Here is an 18,463-nt window from a genome sequence, read left to right on the forward strand (position 1 = left end):
GGCTAATTAGAAGAAGGTCACAATGGCAGCTCCTGGTGCTGGGCCGCCACCACCCATTCACCTTCTTTTACTGAAGGACTTGGGTTTATGCTGATTGTTGAGGCTCATCCACTTGACCTCACCGCATGGTTCCCTGGAGGTAGTTGCTGACCAGCTACTATTACTTGACTGTGAGAGAAGAAAAGTGGTAGGGATGCTCTAAGAATAAAAGTTTGATATAAGAACTTCGCTTAGGGCCCATATTCACCAAATGAGTAGGTTCCACTGCTATATCTATACATTTTAGTTTAAGCTCAAGAATTCTTAACTGAGGGGCTGGAGTGATAGCACAGCGGGTAGGGCATTTGCCTTGCACTCGGCCAACCTGGCTTCGATTCCCAACATCCCATATGGTTACCTGGGCACCGCCAGGGGTAATTCCTGAGTGCAGAGCCAGGAGTGACCCCAGTGCATCACCGGGTGTGACCCAAAAAGAAAAAAAAATTCTTAACTGAGGAGCTAATCTTGTTGGATAGTTTATATGTTCACATGCATTTTTGTAGCAGTGATTCAGAAATCACTAATTTTATTTTATTATCATTGGCTCTTCCCTTCCCTCACCCCCATTTCTCAATTGGTTCCCACCTCGGTTCATTCCTCCTCTAGTTCTTTTAGGCACCATTCATATATGTATGTGGTCCATAATGCCAATGGTCTCATATATGTACAGAGTGATTATCTAATACCATATGTGTTTTTGCTTCTTTGAAAATGAATTGTTTAAATAATAAAGAGAATAAATAGGTGGCTGGGGTAGGTATGGGGATAGGGGAAATGGGTGAAGTGCTTCATAGTGTAAAAAGTTCCAGGGCTGGAGCTATAGGGACAGCAGGGAGGGCATTTGCCTTCCACATGGCCAACCCAGGGTTCAATCCCCAGCATCCTGTATGGTCCCAAAGCACCACCAGCAGTGATCCCTAAGTACAGAGTCAAGAGGAACCCCTGAGCATTGCCAGGTATGATCCCAAAACTAAAAAAAAAATAGGTGAAAAGTTCCAAGCTAAAAAGTAAAAAAGTCGGGGACCAAAGTGATGGTACAGTGGGCAGGGTACTTGTCTTGCACACAAAGACCTGGGTTTGATCCCTGGGACCCCATATGGTCCCCCAACCCCTACCAGAAGTGATTCCTGAGCACAGAGCCAGGAATAAGCCCTGAGCACTGCCAGGTGTGGCAACAAAATAAAACAAAACAAAACAAAAAAAACACCATAAAATAAAACATCATAGGACTGTTAGATAGCTGCAACAGTTACTGTAGGTAATAATTCCATGTTGTGTGTTTGAAAGTTGCTAAGAGAATAGCTCTTAATGGACCTCATCTCAGGGAAAATATTATAACTAGATATGGAGAGATGTTAACTACACTTTGGGGGTGATCATTCCACTATTAAGTACTTGACCAAATACCAAGTCATTATGTTGTCCACCTGCTATAGACCACATTCTTTTAATGCTTTTGATCAATTATACATCAATAGAGGGAGAAATGTTGGAAGCGTAAACTCAGCCTCTTGAGAGAGGAGAACTCAGCAGTTTTTTGCTACATTGATCTTTTACAGGTAAACAGAATTAAAACCCCTAAACAAATAGATGAACTGATTGAAATTGAGAGTGACACTGGAACTTGGTACAGGAGGTGTTTTGTTCGGATCCGAACGGAACTGTACGGAGTAAGTAATCAGCCTGCCCTGCCTTACTGACCAATTGCTGCATCTGAGGTTAGTCTGAGGCAGGGTTGACCAGACTAGTCCCATGAACGGGGTCCTTTTGCCCAGGACCCCTGAGTCCTGGGTTAAAAAGCAGGTCAGAGGATCCCTTTGAGATGAGCTTCCCATCTCTGGGAAGGAGGGAGAGAAGAAATTAATACTGAATTCCTGACTCTTTGTCCACTGGTCTTGAGAAGCTAAACAAAGGAAACTACAGGGGCGAGGCCAGTAGCTCAAGTAGTGAAAAGAGCCTGAGTTTGGTCCAGGCTACCCAGACCCTTCTGAGCGCTGCCTGGTATGCCTTCAGTGGGCCATAGCACTGCCAAGTGTGGTACATATATAAAAATAAGATTCCAAAATTTATGTTTCTGTAGTCATTAGCATTTACATTTATGTTTAGGTACATATATAAAAATAAGATTCAAAAACTTATGTTTTTGTAGTCATTAGCATTTACATTTATGTTTAAATGGATGTCATCCAAAGATAACTCTTTGTATTAATTTGGTTGAAGTAACTGGGGGTGTGATTATCTAGATAACCGGATTTAAAAATAAAAAACATTATGTTTCTACTATTTTACAGATTTGGCTGACTTTCATGAGATGTTTTAACTACCCTGTCAGGGAAAATACAATCAAGCTCACAATTGTTTGGTTCACTCTGTCCTTCGGGTAAGTGCTGCTTCACCCCTTGGTGAGTGAGATTCTTTCCTTTCCTCACAGGAATTCCCAGGCTTGCTGCACTTCTGTGCTGTTTGATGCTGTTAACCTGCTGAGAAGGAATATTTGTCACCTTCGATTTGCTGACGGTTAAAGTTTTTGCAAACCACCTATTTTCTCCTGTCATGAAAGCAGGTTGCCAAATCGGTGAACAGTATGTGGCGTCTGATGGTTCCCAGAGGATTGTCTCCCATCTCTCGCCACCACCCCTTCTCTGCTCGCCCTTCCTCATTGCTCAGCTGCAGCTTCAAACCTTTGTTCTTCCTCTAACATGCCTCACCCTGCCCATTTCAGCCCTTTCGCTGCGCTCTGCCACAGACCTGGCCTGCTTATCTCCTCACCTCACCACCTCAGAGTCTTTCTCCCAGGCCACCCTCTCAGTGGCACCTGCCCTGAACAACTTCTTTAAACTGGCAGTGCCAGTGCCACTGCACTACTTTCTCTCTCTCTCTCTCTCTCTCTCTCTCTCTCTTGCTCTCTCTCGCTCTCTCTCGCTCTCGCTCGCTCGCTCACTCGATCACTGGCTCTCTTTTTAGGCCATACCCAGCGATGCTCAGGGGTAACTCCTGATTCTGTACTCAGGAATTACTCCTGGCCATACTCAAGGGACCCATATGGCATCCGGGTCAGCCGTGTGCAAAGCAAATGCTCTATCTGTACTATGGTTCCAGCCCCTACTGCACTTTCTTGCCCCTTCTCCACTTTATTATTTTGCATTCATATGTTTCCATCTCCCCTTATATAAAAACATGTTTTTCCTTCTGTGAAGTTCTTTCTTGCTCCCTTGGGAAGCTCTTTAAGAACAAAATCTTAAGCAGTTCTGTTCCCAATATGACCACATAATAGGTGCTCCAACACAGTGTTGTCAAAGGAATTAAGTTATCTAAGTAAAGAGCAGGTGGGGAGGGGTGGAGTGATAATACAGCACGTAGGGCACTTGCCTTGCACCCAGCCAACCCGGATTCAGTCCCCAGAAACCCATTTGTTACCCCCGAAGTGCCACCAAAGGAGTAATGGTTGAGCTCAGAGCCAGGAGTAATTCTGCCAGGTCTGGCCCCCAAACAAAAAAATTAAAAAGGAGATAGGCATAAAAAGTAAGAGTTTAATCTATTGACTTTCAAATGTATGTATACAACTCTAGTTTGGCCTAATTTGTTTTTGAGTTTTTTACATATTAAATCTTATTGATTTTTCATTGGCTTATAATACTGCAAAATTTAAAATTTCAGGTGTATAACTTAGGTAATGTTCAACCATATCTCAGATCAGTTGACTGTGTGTGTGTGGTGCGACGGAGGGTGGCTTTTTTGGGTCACACCCGACATTGTTCAGGGCTTACTCCTGGCTCTGCACTGAGGAATTATTCCTGGCAGTATTCAGGGGACCATATGGGATGTCAGGGATCCAAACCAAGTCGACTGCATGCAAGGCTCTTCCCACTGTACTATCACTCCGACCCCAGATTAGTTGACTCCTTTTTTTAAACTCTTTATTTATGTATTGGTTTGGGGATAACACCCAGCAGTGCTTAGGGGTTACTCCTGGCTCTACATTCAGTGCTTGGAGGACCGTACAGGATGCCGGGGATTCAACCGAGGTCAGCCCTATGAAAGGCAAACTCCCTCCCTCTTGGCTGTCCCACGGCCAGTCAACTCTTATTACTTGATATAACCCAGCATTTCACATGCAAGTTCCATCTCTAAATGTCCTTGAATTAAAACAGGAGCAATTGGGCTCAGAGATAGTACAGTAGGCAAGGAGCTTGCTTTGCATGCAGCCAACATGGCTTCAGTTCCTGGCATCCCATATGGTCCCCTGAGCCCCACCAGGAGTGATTCCTGAGTGCAGAGCCAGGAGTAACCACTGAGCATCACCAGTTATGGTCCCAAAACCAAAGAATAAAAAATTAAATTAAATTAAAAAGGAGCTATTTCAGGTGACCCATCTTTCTCAATGCAATTGAGAGAGAGAGAGAGAGAGAGAGAGAGAGAGAGAGAGAGAGAGAGCGCCAAGGAAAGTGGGGTGAGATGAGCTGGCATCTTCTGCTGTGTAACTTGGGCACATGCTAATTTTTTGTCCTATTTTAGAGTTCAGTTCTAGGAAAATCTTTAATCTGTGAAGAAAGAGCAGGCTGAAAATAAAGCATAGATTAAATGCCTACTATGTGCTGAACACTGGCAAGGCACAAAGAAGACAGAGAAGCAAGTCCAAAGTCCATCTCTCAAGATGTGAAGCGTTCCCACATACAGTACCTAGCATTGAGTGGCTATTCAATAGATGTTGGCAGCATCAATTCAGTAGTTAACTGAAGCTCTTCCACATCACGATGGATATTCCACAATAGGAAAATTCCCTCATTGTTGGGATTTTTAAGATATTTTCCTGTCTTGACTTGAAAGCAGTGCAGTTCGATGTTGCCTTGCCTTTCTGAGTCATTTTTTATTCAGTAGCCACCAGTCTTTCTCTCTTTCCCTCATCAGCTCCCTTCTTTGCCTCCCTTACCCCCACCCTGCCACACACACACACACACACACACACACACACACACACACACACACACCAATAACTAATTTGTGATCAATGAAGAAATGAAGAGGCGGGGTTGGAATATATAGAATCCAGGAGTGAAAATATTTGGGGAATCCTGATGATAATGATGACTAAAAACTACATAGTCCTTGGAGCACTTACTATGTGCTAGTATTTTGCCTCCCATTTATTTAAACAGCCACCCAGGAAGGTGCATGCTCTCATCTTTATATTAGAAACAGGGAAAAGAGGCTTAGATAAATAACCCCAGGTCACACGACTGGACAAGAGACAAGACCAGAACTTGAACTTATCATGTCTACCTGTGCTTATAGCCTCATTTTCCCCTGGCTAACCAAGTATAACAGGAAGAACTAGGACAGAGATTCCTAGTTCTAGTACTTTTGTTCTTACTTGCATCACCTAGGGCGCTTTTAAAATTCTGAATGTCTGTCTTATGTTCCTAATAATATGTTTGAGGGTTAGACCAACGTTCTTTGACCTCTTCACACCTTTGAGGCAGCACCTGCCCTGCATACTAGACCAGACACCTGCAGTTCTAAGCAAAGCAGTAGACCAGTAATTTGCAATCTTTCTCCACCTGTGGACGAGTACTCTATCACTATCCTAGACCACAGCCAGGAACATTATGTCAGAAATCTCTGAGGAGGGGGATCCAGGCTATAGTATTTTTGGTCTGTTCAGGCGATTCCAGTGTGCAGTCGACTTGGAGCATCACTGAACTAGGGCAGTCCTTCTCACCTGCAGTCTCCCTGACCAAGTTCCTGATGCAGATCTGGGAAAGGCATGTGAGTTTCTAGTCAGTGCCCAGGTACTGCTGGCCCAGGGACCCTGCAGAGGGAGGCGTAGCTGCCCGGCAGCATTGCCACATAGAAGTAGCCCCATGAACCATCATAAATATTCTGGCAGCCACAACTGGAGAAAATAAAGAAGTAAAACCAGAAAATAGGTGAAACTGACTATAATAATTATTTAGCTGATTATATCTGCAAATCATCATTTCATCATACATCAGTATAAAAAATGGGAAATGACCTATTTTGCATTCTGTTCATACATCTTCCAGTGTGGTACTGTATACTTGCAGTACATCGGCATAGCCACATTTGCACCACTTGGGAACCACATGTGGTTAGTGGTTACTACGCTGAAGAGCAACTGTGAGAGTCAGCTGTTCCCTGTTAGAACGAAGGCCAAGAGGGAGACTGGATTTTCAGATAACCACCTGAATGACTCCTTTCCCAGCCTTGAAAAATGTGAAAAAGGGGTTTTGCCCCTTGCTATGAGTCTCACTGTGGGGGTCGGGGAATAATGAACAAGGTCATTTAAGTTTTGTGAGCACAGAAGCTGTACTTCCACCTAGGAGATGAGGTTCCTCAGCACAGCTAGGGTGATAAGAAAAACATCCCATAGGATCTCATCACAAAAGATAGTGCTTTGAGGTATGTTTATTCCCTAGAGGGGGACTCAGGGATTAATTGAACTTAATTCCACTGGTGATACCAGACCATCTCTCTAGCTTGATGTTTTCAGGCTTCACTGTGGGGAGAGAAGGTGGTTAAGATTACTCTCTGATGATTTAGAGTGTTATAAAACCAGGTAGACTCAGAAGTGCTTTTCGGAAAACCACTATCTTTAAAATTGTCTGTGAGGTCCTTGTTGGTGCCTTTACAAACTGTCCTCTCCTTGTCTCTGCAGGTACTATGGACTGTCTGTATGGTTCCCTGATGTCATTAAACATCTGCAGTCGGATGAATATGCATCATTAATTAGAAAGGTGCAGAGAGAGAAATATGCAAATTTCAGTATTAACTTTACAATGGAAAATCAGATTCATACTGGAGTGGAATACGACAACGGCAGGTCCAGAAACTTTGAAATAACTTAATTTGTTAAAAGCTTAATTCTTATTATTAGCCTTCATTGCCCTAAAACTTGCCTAGTTTTGTTTGTTTTGTGTCAGCCTGAATATAAATCCTTACAAATGAGTTTAAGAGAAAGAGTTACACATGTATCCATTACATCTCTTAAAACTTTGTCTGGGGACTAAAGACACAGTGCAAAGATTGCCTTGTATGGAACCAACCGTAGTTTGATCCCCTGTACCACGTGGTTTGCCACACACTGCTAGTAGTTCCTAAGTAAAACCAAGTGTGGCACAATGCCCCTTTTCCTAAAACACAAAACAAACAAACAAAAAAACTACTGTATCTGAACCTGACTTGCTTCATATTTATTAAGAAGTGGGCGAGGGACTGGAGCAATAATACAGCAGGTAGGGCATTTGCCTTGCACGCAGCCAACCCAAGTTCAATTCCCAGCATCCCATATGGTCCCCTGAGCACTGCCAGGGGTGATTCCTGAATGCAGAGGCAGGAGTAACCCCTGTGCATTGCCAGGTGTGACCCAAAAAGGAAAAAAAAAAACAAAGAAGTGGACTAATGAGCAATGAAAATTCAGAGACTGGAGAGAAACAAAGTTATAGAAGAGAAAAGTGAAGAATTTAAGAAAATAAAATGTTTTTTTTATTTTTTAATTCAGAGAAGTCTGAGCTGTAATCTGATTGATATTTCTATTCCTGGAAAAGAGGACTCCATTTATAGTTCTCCCTGCACTGTGCTGAGTCAGGAACTGGGGTTCAGTCCAGAGATGGCTCAGTGATGAGCGCCTTCTTTGCATACAAGAGGCCTGGAGTCTAATTCCTGGTACCACATGGTCTCCCTAACACTGCTGGGAGCAACCTCTGAGCACTGCTGAGCATGACCAAGGACAAGGGAGTATTATTTTTTAAAAACTGGGGTCCAGTTGTTTAAGAAAGTTTCAACTAAAGAGCATGAGCTAAAGAAGGTTAAGTTACAACTGAAGACAGCTAAGGACTTTGAAAATACAGAATAAGTGGGACTGGAGCAATAGTACAGCAGGTAGATCATTTGCCTTGTGTAATGCCAATCTAAGTTTGATCCCCAGCATCCCATATGCTACCCTGAGCACCTCCAGGAGTAATTCTTTTTTTTTTTTTTTTTTTTTGCTTTTTGGGTCACACCCAGCAATGCTCAGGGGTTACTCCTGGCTTTGCACTCAGGAATTACTCCTGGCAGTGCTTGGGGGACCATATGGGATGCCGGGGATCGAACCCGGGTCAGCCGCGTGCAAGGCAAACGCCCTACCTGCTGTGCTATCGCTCCGGCCCATCCAGGAGTAATTCTTGAGTGGAGAACCAGGAGTATCCCCTCAGGATCACTGGGTGTGGTCCAAAATTTTTTTAAAAAATGAAACAGGGGCTGGAGCGATATCACAGTGGGTAAGGCATTTGCCTTGCACACAGCCGACCCGGGATTGATTCCCAGCATCTCACATGGTCCCCTGAGCACTGCCAGGCGTGATTCCTGAGTGCAAGAGCCAGGAGTAACCCCTGTGCAATGCCAGGTGTGACGCCCCCCCCAAAAAAAGAATGTTTGAAATAGAGAATAAATTAGCAAGTGACATTTTTTTCTTTGAGTGTGGGTTTGCAGTGGCTCAATGCAGAAAAAGCATAAGGTTTATATGAAAGTGATTCTGGTTCATTCTTTCAGAGAGGGAAAGGGATGGACAAAGTCATTTGTTATCTTCATTATTTTTTCCCCAAGAAAATCATTGCTGGTCTGAGTTCTTAATGGTCTATATCATTCTTATGAAACTATCCAAATTTCAAGTATGATCAAAGTGAAAATCTGTAATAATCAAACAATTTTCCAAGGCAAAAACCAGTTTGGAAAGATGAAAAAGAATTCTCTGGGATCCTTATGGTTTGAGGCAGAAAGAGGAAAGTGACCCATGTGGGGATAATTGTTTGAACTGGCTGTTCAGGGAGAGGCCTGATGGTGATCCATACCACAGAGGGCCATCTTCGCTCTCCCACAAAAATGTGCCTCAAGACTATACTTGTCTTCTGGCAGAAATCTTAGAGCCAGGACTCTCTAATTCTAGGGTGAAAACTTATTTACTTAAAAATTCTCCTTACTCCCTTAGAAGTGTCTAATAAATGTTTGTGTCTTTGACTCATATTTTCTGATAATATTTTTAATGGTCCGACCCATTTTCGATTCCTCCGCCCCTCTCGGAGAGCCCGGCAAGCTACCGAGAGTATCGTTCCTGCACAGCAGAGCCTGGCAAGCTACCCGTGATATTTGGCATATTGGATATGCCAAAAACAGTAACAATAAGTCTCACAATGAGAGACATTACTTGTGCCCGCTCGAGCAAATCGATGCGCGATGGGATGACAGTGACAGTGACAGTGATTTTTAATGGTCTAAATTGGATATCCAGTCATTATGAAGTATCTAAATTAGCGTTATAATGACTAATAATAGTGATGCTAATAGTTAAACTAAGTCTTTGAAAAACATTTATTTTGGAAGGTGGTAGAATTTGGTGATAGGGTTGGGGCCGTCCCAAGAAGAATTTGGAGGTCTGGGCTCCTCCCAGCAATTCTCAGCCAACTGGTCGAGCAGTTCAATGCAGAGATCTGAGGATGTGGTGTTGTTTAGATCCTGCAGTGCTGGGGATTCCCCAGGTCACCTGGAAGCACTTGGAGGCCTCCAAGACTGCACCTGGCCATGCGTAGAGCTCCATGTGGTGCTGGGATCACAACAGGGCTGGCCACAGGCAATAGCTAATCCCCTGTTGTATCCCCCAGACCCTGTGGCCAAATTTGTGTGTGTGTCTTTCAGGGACATTTAAAATCCCAATAGCCAATTTTGTTTTTTCGAAATTAGTTTTGCTCTCCAGCATCTTGATAGGAAGCTCTTTAGTGGTACTGATGCAGAATAACCTCCAAGATAGACTCCCAAGAGAGTAAGCCAAGTTAGTGTCTTCCTTATTCATGTAATGTTCCTTGGAGCACGCAGGAGGAACTGGGAGGTAGGAATAGTGGTTCTCTCCAGGCAAAGGAGTTAAGGACTCGAAGATGTTTGAGAAAACACTTAACTTTGCCCTTTCTCAACATTTTGAATTTTGTATAATATGTACTGCATGTATATATTATCCATTCAAAAAAATAGAAGTGATTGCCCTTTCTAAATCCAGTTTCATTTCAGAGAAGTGGTCATCATCAAGCGTGCCATTATCCCCCCCTTCCATGGGTAATATTTTCAGGTAGTGTTTATTCTGGACCCCAGAATAGGTTGAAACAAGATTGTCTTAAAGCAGTTAGTCTGTGGCAACTGTATATTTGGAACTGACATATGCAATTAGGCATGAGAGTGAGGACAATTCTTAAAGCACTTAATATTTTCCATTTCTTTCTATTTTCAATGACCCACTTTTAAGTCAACAAAAATGTCTCTGGGCAGATTTCATCATTCTGCACTTAGCTAAAATATGCAGAGCCTTTTGTCATTCTAGCTAGGTCAAGGAATACCTATTGGCTGTTAAAAGAAAAATACTCTTGGAAAGAATGTGACCTCTGAACTTCTTGACCCCTGAGTCAATCCTTCCTCACATAAAGGAAGCCAGCTTCTCATGCCCTCTCTTCAGGACAATTGGAAATCCCTACACTTGACTGAAGAAGTCTTGTTTATGTTTTCAGTTGAGGAAACAGACTTTTATTCAGAGTTAGTAGAGGATCACATCCTCAAATGGAGCCATTAGCCCCAGAGACAGGACTTTCCAATGAAAACGTAGGCAGAGGAACAAGAGGCTAGGGTTCTAAAATAAAGGATTAGCAGCCACAAGTAATCTCTAAACTCTCAACCCACAATTGCATGAATCACAAAATACCTTACCCATTTTGCAAAAGCCCAGTGATGTTATCTTGAATTTCATCTTTTCTCTAGTGGAAAAATCATTTGTGAGCAGTGGGATGACCAGAGCAGCACAGCTCCATAAGGAAAAGGGGGAATCTCAGAACTTAGAATGTGCAGAAACGATTATAATGAGACTTCAGAGTTGGATGATCACATTTCCCAACTTGTGTGCTTTCACTTCGAGCCCTGGTGGACTCAGTTACTGACATAAATTTTTCTATGTGTGTTGGGTAGATTCCTTGGGGTCAAGTTCAAATCCGTCACTTTCAAGGACTCTGTGTTTAAGGCCTGCACCTTTGAAGATGTGACTTCACTCAATACCTACTTCAGGAACTGCACTTTTATTGACACTGTGTTTGACAACACAGGTAGGTGTCTGCTCAGCCCTACCTGATGCCTCTCCCAAGGGCACAGCATGGGACAGAAATGTGATATGCATGTGTCAGTGTGGGCAGAGGCTGTGAAGGGAGGGGAGATTAAAGTGAAATGAATGGATTCCCTACACTAGGTTGGATCCAAGTTAAGCTTGTATTGTCCTTGATCAGAGTTAACACAAATGTAATTTGAAAGTTCAAAGTCGAAAGGGGGAAAAAAAAACTTTGCAGCAAAATAATAGCCTATAATTTATTTGTTTTGACAATCCTGGTTTCAAAATTTGGTGTTTTCATTAAACATGCCTGAACTACAGCTGACAGAGATGGACAACAAGTGCAAGGCTATACTCAGTGAAATTCAGGTTTTCCCTTCAGTTGTTTAATGGACTCTGGAAAAGCTCTCAGATGGGGAGGGGGGGGCGGAATGAAGGGAAGGGAAATATTGATTACGCACCTTACTCTGTGCTGCTTCCTACTGCCTCTCATTAAGTAATCACCATCTCTTTCATTTTAATTGCCAAGGCATAGAAAAATAATTTGACCACAGTCATAGACTAGTGATAGCTGACTTTTTATATGCATACAGTGGCCAGCCACAGCAAGTGGTGCTGGGGATAGAAAGGGCCCAAGTATTCAATACTCAGCCCAGCACTGTAGTACTTGGGTGTTAGAGAGTATTTTGTTAAACAGTGCTATCACTTCTTACAAACCAGCATTTCTCAACTTGGGGAAGTAGGGCAGGGGGCATATTGGGTTTCCAAGATATTCCAAGGATATGGAGTTCCTGAGATATTACAAGATATTCCTAGATATCTTGGGAACCCCAAGACTCCTAGGAGGCCACAGGTGGGAAACAAGGTCAGAAGGGGCCACAGTTGAAAAAACTGTTAAGGAACATTGGTCTAAGCCAACCATCCTCTGCTCTTTGAAACTTCCATGAGCTCACAAACTAGTCCATAAGAAATAGTTTGAGGCTCACCCCCTTTTAACAGAATCCACAACCCTTTGCAACCTCTCTTGAGAGACTGAAGTTCAAGAGCAAACCAATAGTGACTGCTAAGGACCTTCTGAGGAGGTCAAATCTGGCTCCTTTGTAGACTCTCACCCTGAAATTAGAGTTAGTTTCAAGAACCCAAGGAAAGTTCTGTTCCTTCTCTGCCTAGGAGGCCCATAAAATGGCAATTATAAGTCTGATTCATGCACATTTTGAAACAAATTGCCTTTGTAATTGCAGTAGGGCAGCCATTAGTACTATAACCATCACCATTATGCAATATGATCATTAAAATGAAGTTACATCGTAAAAGGGGTAAACAAATTAGTTCACAGTGGGCCAACCATAGGCATGCCTTCATTCAGCTCCTTTTTAAGCCCGGCCTTCCATAGGCAAAGATGCACACAATCAAGTCAGCCCGGGCCTCAAAGCCATCAGGGGGTTAAAATAGAGGATTCCTTTTTTTTTTTTTTTTTTAATTTTTTATTAGTGAATCACTGTGAGCTACAGTAACCGACTTAAAAACTTTCGTGCTTGTGTTTTAGTCATGCAATGATCGAGTACCCATAGGATTCCTTTTTTTAAATTCTCAGCAGATTTCGTACACTCTATCAGGAGTTGCATGATATCGGGGACTTGATGCTTTGTCCTTTTCTGTGTCTACAGATTTTGAGCCATATAAATTCATTGACAGTGAGTTTCAAAACTGCTCATTTTTTCACAATAAAACCGGATGCCAGATCACTTTCGATGATGACTACAGTGCCTACTGGATCTATTTTGTCAACTTCCTGGGGACATTGGCCGTGTTACCAGGGAACATCGTGTCTGCTCTCCTGATGGACAGAATCGGGCGTTTGACCATGCTAGGTAGGTGCCGGGTTGCAAGCTAGAGGGTATGACTCTCCACCACACTCCCCAGCCCCATAAAGATTCACATCCTACAGGTCTGAGGAGAAAGCCCTTCAGATTTCAGTAGACTACATTTTAGTGAAAATTACATAGAATCACATTTTGTTTGAGCAGCTTCCATGAGCTCACAGGCTAAAAAACTAATTAGGTGTGACTAATGTGTATTTTTCCACTTAAGTAGCCAAGTAATTGATGTGTATTTCATGCTCGCTGTACTCAGAAGGCAGTTAGAGAGGCGCACCTTTCATACAGGTGGACGTCCATGCACCTTGGATTTCTGCAGCCCCCTCTACAGTCCACCCCACACCCCATCCCTGGGATCTTGAAGACCCCCGAGGATCTTGCTCTGAGATGACAAGCCTTTGGTTTGCTTGGTTGGCAGGGGGTTCTATGGTGCTCTCAGGGATCAGCTGTTTCTTCCTTTGGTTCGGCACCAGCGAGTCCATGATGATCGGCATGCTGTGTCTGTACAACGGATTGACTATCTCAGCCTGGAACTCTCTTGATGTGGTCACTGTGGAATTGTACCCCACTGACCGGAGGTATGATGACGAAGGTCTCTAGAAAGAGCTACTTAAGCTCATGGTGGTGTGGTCCTGAAAAGTCATAAAAAGGAGCCAAACTGACATTCCCCCACCCCCCACCTTCCCCAAGAAATCAAAAAAGAAAAATAGCTGTCTTCTGATAATGTCCGTTTCACTTGTGTCTTTTAAAAGAAAATAATCTTATACTGGGCTAGGGAGATGGCTAGGTGTGTGCTTTGTATGCAGAAGCCCCCAGTACTGCTCCCTGAGCACTGAACTGGGGTTAGTACCTGCCTCCCTGACACACACACACACACACACACACACACTACAGGATGTGGCAAAATAAAAAGATCAGAGGGAGGGAGAGAAAAAAGGAGGGAAGGGAGGATGAGTGGGAAGGAGGAAGGGAAGGAAGTTAATTGTTAGAATAACTCATAGAAATCAAGAAAGCACTATACTTACTATTATTATTTATTAGAATGGATAAAGATGTATATAAGATAAGGTCCAGAAAAGCCCAGTGGGCAGGCACCGCCTCCCCGAAAGCATGGAGCATGACCCCCGCCCCCACATGGGTTTATTCACCAATCTGGGAGTCCCTGCACCAAGTCACTTAGTATTGTTGTTCAACCTGTTATACCCATGGAATCGTGAAAACATATAGGAAACATATGTCATGTACCACTAAGGTAGAACTAAAATTATTATAATTAAAAGTAAAAATAATTTTTATTTACCTGGGGATGTGACTCTGAAGTAAAGGACAGGCCTTGCATGTGTAAGATTTGGGTTTGAGGGGCCGGAGCGATAGCACAGCGGGTAGGGCGTTGGCCTTGCACGCGGCCGACCCGAGTTCAATCCCCGGCATCCCATATGGTCCCCCAAGCACCGCCAGGAGTAATTCCTGAGTGCAAAGCCAGGAGTAACCCCTGAGCATCGCTGGGTGTGACCCAAAAAGCAAAAAAAAAAAAAAAAGATTTGGGTTTGATCCCTGGCACCTCAAAAAAAAAAAAAGAGTACTCTCGTATCCATATTTATATTTATCATAATAGTACCACTCTCTGAGCCAGGTATATACTGTTAAGTAGTAATAACTTTTATGTGGATGGGCAAGAAATATCTGAGACTGACACTGCCCCATGGTCTAAGAGTTGAAATCCTCTAGTTTAAGGGTTTGCTTTGGAGCCATCAGATAAGCATGACTTATCACATCATTGGTCATTGTTGAGTAAATCACTGAGTTTATTGAATTAAACTATTGGGTTAATCTATTGAGTTAAACTATTAACTTAAGAAGGGCGCAGTCCCAGAATCCTGGCCCTGCCACCAACTACAGTGCTTTCAGCCCTCTCAGCAGTTGGAGATACAGAGAGAGAAAACAGCCCATTTGTTGGGTCTTCAGGACTGACTAGAATATGAGCTATGATGCTCCATCAGGGCCAGAGCATTAAGGAAGTCAGTGCCTGGTGTGAAAGATTCCCACCCACATCCTCAGACACTGACATGGGGATTTGAATCAGGGCCAGCTGCGTGCAAGACAAGAACCTTACTTCGTGTACACTCTACTCTTTCCAGGCCCCCAACCATTTTCTAAAAAGTTTGGGCCACAACTGTGCTCAGAGCTTCCTGCTGGCTATGTGCTCAGGGATCACTCCTACGTGGGCTTGGGAGCCACATGGGGTGCTGGGAGCATTGAACCACACTCTCTCCAGCCCTACCATTTGGTTGTTGTTTTATGGGCGGGGGGCTACACCTGGCAGTGCTCAGGGCTTACTCCTGACTCTGCACTCAGGAATATCACTCCTGGTCATGCTCAGAGAACCAGAGGAGATGCTGGGGATCAAACCTAGGTCATCCACATGCGAGGCAAGCACTCTACCCATTGTGCTATCACTCTGCCTCCCAGCCCCCACAGCTAGTTTTTAATCCTCCTTCCTAGATCTCAGAGCAGGGAGCATTTACTGTGTGAAGTAAAGAGACCCAGGTTCCCGACTGCACAGACCCCCTGAGCCCTACTACCTGCCATTAAGGTTCCCAGCAGTGTGCTCCTGCCTCCTTCCGCCGCCTCCTTCCTTCCCTCTCTCTCCGCCCTGCAATTCCCCGATCATCCCAGGCATCTGTGAAATGGTCCACTTTAGTGATGAACTAATATCAGCACAGTTTCCCTGAATATTAGCCAATCTAAGCCCCAACCCTCAGGACAGGTGTAGTTTAAAGAAGCCCCAGATCTCAAACCCTGAAGGTCTTGAATCCTGGATCTTCTTCTAGCCAGTCATGTGTGACTGTGCCTCAGTTGTTTAGATATGCAGTGAGGAGGTTGATGCAGATGCTACCTTAGGTGCATCCTGGTTCTAGAATTCTCTTCACCATGACCATCTGGCACTCCCCAGTGGTGATTGCCATCACCCCTTCTCATACATTCCCTATCAGAAAGAGCTCACCTTTGGCTGCTTTTAACATCATGGTTCCAGCTCTCTTCTCCAACCAACCTGTATTCCATCCATGGCCCTGTACCCCACCTCATTTTTCTTTTTAGGCCTTAGCATTTTATGTTTATATTTCCTGCAGCCTGGGTCCCTTTGGCCATTCAGAAAATGTCCAATACTTTTAGTCTCTGAAAGTTAGAAATAGACAGTGTGGGCATAAGAAATATGTGTCCCCTTTATCTATAATCTTGCCCCAAGGTAAAATATTATTGTGGAAGAAAAGCCCACCTGAGAAACCAGCGGACCCCCAAACAGTTTCTCAGAGTGCTGTTGGCTGCAGAGATGCCCATCTGTCTCCCCTGAGGCCAAACAGTAAGGCAAGCAGCCTGAAGAGAACATGAGGTGCTGATGGGCCTGTGAGTGACCATATTTGGGTCAAGGTGCAGGACCCAAGGGGCAAGATTTAGAGCCCTGAACAGTGGCACCATTTCACTGGGTTGAGGTTGCTATTTTTGGAGAATGCTTTTCTATCTGTTGCACTAAGGAGAGAACATTCTTCCCACCCAATAGCAGGGCCAGAGCCCTACAGTGGGTAGAGCATTTGCCTTACACTCAGCTAACCTGGGTTCAATATCCAGAATCCCATATGGTCCCCAAAGCACCACCAGGAGTAATTCCTGAGTGTACAGCCAAAAGTAACACCTGAGAATTTCTGATTCTGACCCAAAAAGCAAAAAACACACACAAAACAAAAACCATCCAGTGTCATATCTTGAATACCAATCACCAATGAAAAATTGTCTCTATGTTATCACATCTCACGTGGATTTCCAATTTTTTCTTCATTTTTTTGTGGGGGGGACACACCTGCCAATGCACAGGGGTCACTCCTGACTCTGCACTCAGAATAACCCCTGGCGGTGCTCAGGGGACCATATGGTATGTTGGGAATCAAACCCAGGTTGGCTGTGTGCAAGGCAAACAGCCAACCCACTGTGCTATCGCTCCAGCCCCTCAAAATTTTTTTTCTTTTTGGGTCACACCCAGCAATGCTCAGGGGCTACTCCTGGCTTTGCACTCAAGAATCACTCCTGGCAGTGCTCAGGGGATCATGGGAGATGCTGGGAATCGAACCCGGGTCAGCCGCATGCAAGGCAAATGCCCTACCTGCTATGCTATTGCTCCAACCCCCTCAAATCGTTCTTTAAATCCCTGAATAACCATATCTGGCCTGTTGATTCTTGATGAACTTGCTTTAAATACTATGGATACATATTGCCAATGACTTTCAATGCTGTGCTAATTTTAAAGCAAATTGCCACCCATACATCATGCCATAGGATGTTAGGTTTCATGTTTATTTGCTCTCTACATAAAGCTCATGGAAGGCACATAGGTGCTTTGTCTTCCTGCTTTACTCCCATAAATCAAGCGAGTGAAGAAGAAAGGAAAGAAATAACTTTTTTTTTTAATTCAGTTGTTGAGCCAGAGAAATAGTAGAGTGAGTGGGTAAGATGCTTGCTTTGCACAATTCTAGGTTAAATCCTCGGCATCCCATATCGTCTCCTGAGCACTTCCAGGAGTAAATCCTGAGTGTAGAATCAGGAGTAACCCCTGAGCATCGCTAGGTGTGCCCTCTCCCTAAAATAAAACAAAATTCGGTTGTTATGGGCTATGGTTTTTCTTCCTGTCTCCCAGGAGCTGTCTGCTCCCACTTCTCTGAAAGCTCTGTTAGAACCCCACTTCCCCTTCTCCAGTCTCCACCAAGCAGGTGGTAAACATTTTCCCTTGATTGTGTTCCAGTACCTACTGGCAACATCCAAATGGAGATGGTCTGTGTGATGTTCTTTATTGCCATGATTGTATGTTTCCTCAGTCTTGGAAAGCTCCTAATTCTCCTACAGTATGGGGACAGAAATCCTGATTATGTGCGACATCAATTTACTTGAAATGAAGCACACATAGCATAGGGCAAACTGTTTTTAATGATTGGGGGAAAGCAGAGAGCAAAAATTATGTGCATTGTGTAATTTGTAAAAATATGGCGATGATTAGGAGCACATGAAAGGGAATTCAGAAATGAAAACCACTTGTTTGGGGGGATAGATGTTTTGCATTGTCATTTCCTTTAGTATATAGTAGCACTGTAGCACTGTCGTCCCATTGTTCATTGATTTGCTCGAGCAGGCACCAGTAATGTCTCCATTGTGAGACTTATTACTGTTTTTGACATATCGAATGCACCACGGGGGGCTTGCCAGGCTCTGTCATGTGGGCGGAATTCTCTTGGTAGCTTGCCAGTCTCTCCAAGAGGGATGGAGGAATCGAGCCCGGGTCGGCTGCGTGCAAGGCAAACGCCCTACCCGCTGTACTATCGCTCCAGTCCTTAGTATATAGTAGTGTACCCAAATTAATTTGAAACTAAAG

The 18,463-nt window shown here is 43.8% G+C and overlaps 1 protein-coding gene across 2 annotated transcripts in view; it reads left to right on the forward strand.

Moving 5' to 3' along the window:
* SV2C (synaptic vesicle glycoprotein 2C) overlaps nucleotides 1-18,463 on the forward strand; it is a 209,679-nt gene that overhangs the window by 179,990 nt on the left and 11,226 nt on the right. For both annotated transcript variants that reach the window (XM_055123860.1, XM_055123853.1), the window contains exons 7-12: nucleotides 1,599-1,709; nucleotides 2,331-2,419; nucleotides 6,716-6,880; nucleotides 11,038-11,171; nucleotides 12,838-13,041; nucleotides 13,466-13,625. In XM_055123860.1, the coding sequence (XP_054979835.1) occupies nucleotides 1,599-1,709; nucleotides 2,331-2,419; nucleotides 6,716-6,880; nucleotides 11,038-11,171; nucleotides 12,838-13,041; nucleotides 13,466-13,625 (863 nt within the window). The remainder of the gene's footprint in view (nucleotides 1-1,598; nucleotides 1,710-2,330; nucleotides 2,420-6,715; nucleotides 6,881-11,037; nucleotides 11,172-12,837; nucleotides 13,042-13,465; nucleotides 13,626-18,463) is intronic.

The sequence above is a fragment of the Sorex araneus genome, chromosome 1 (assembly GCF_027595985.1).
Source record: "Sorex araneus isolate mSorAra2 chromosome 1, mSorAra2.pri, whole genome shotgun sequence".
In the NCBI taxonomy this organism is placed as follows: Eukaryota; Metazoa; Chordata; class Mammalia; order Eulipotyphla; family Soricidae; genus Sorex; species Sorex araneus.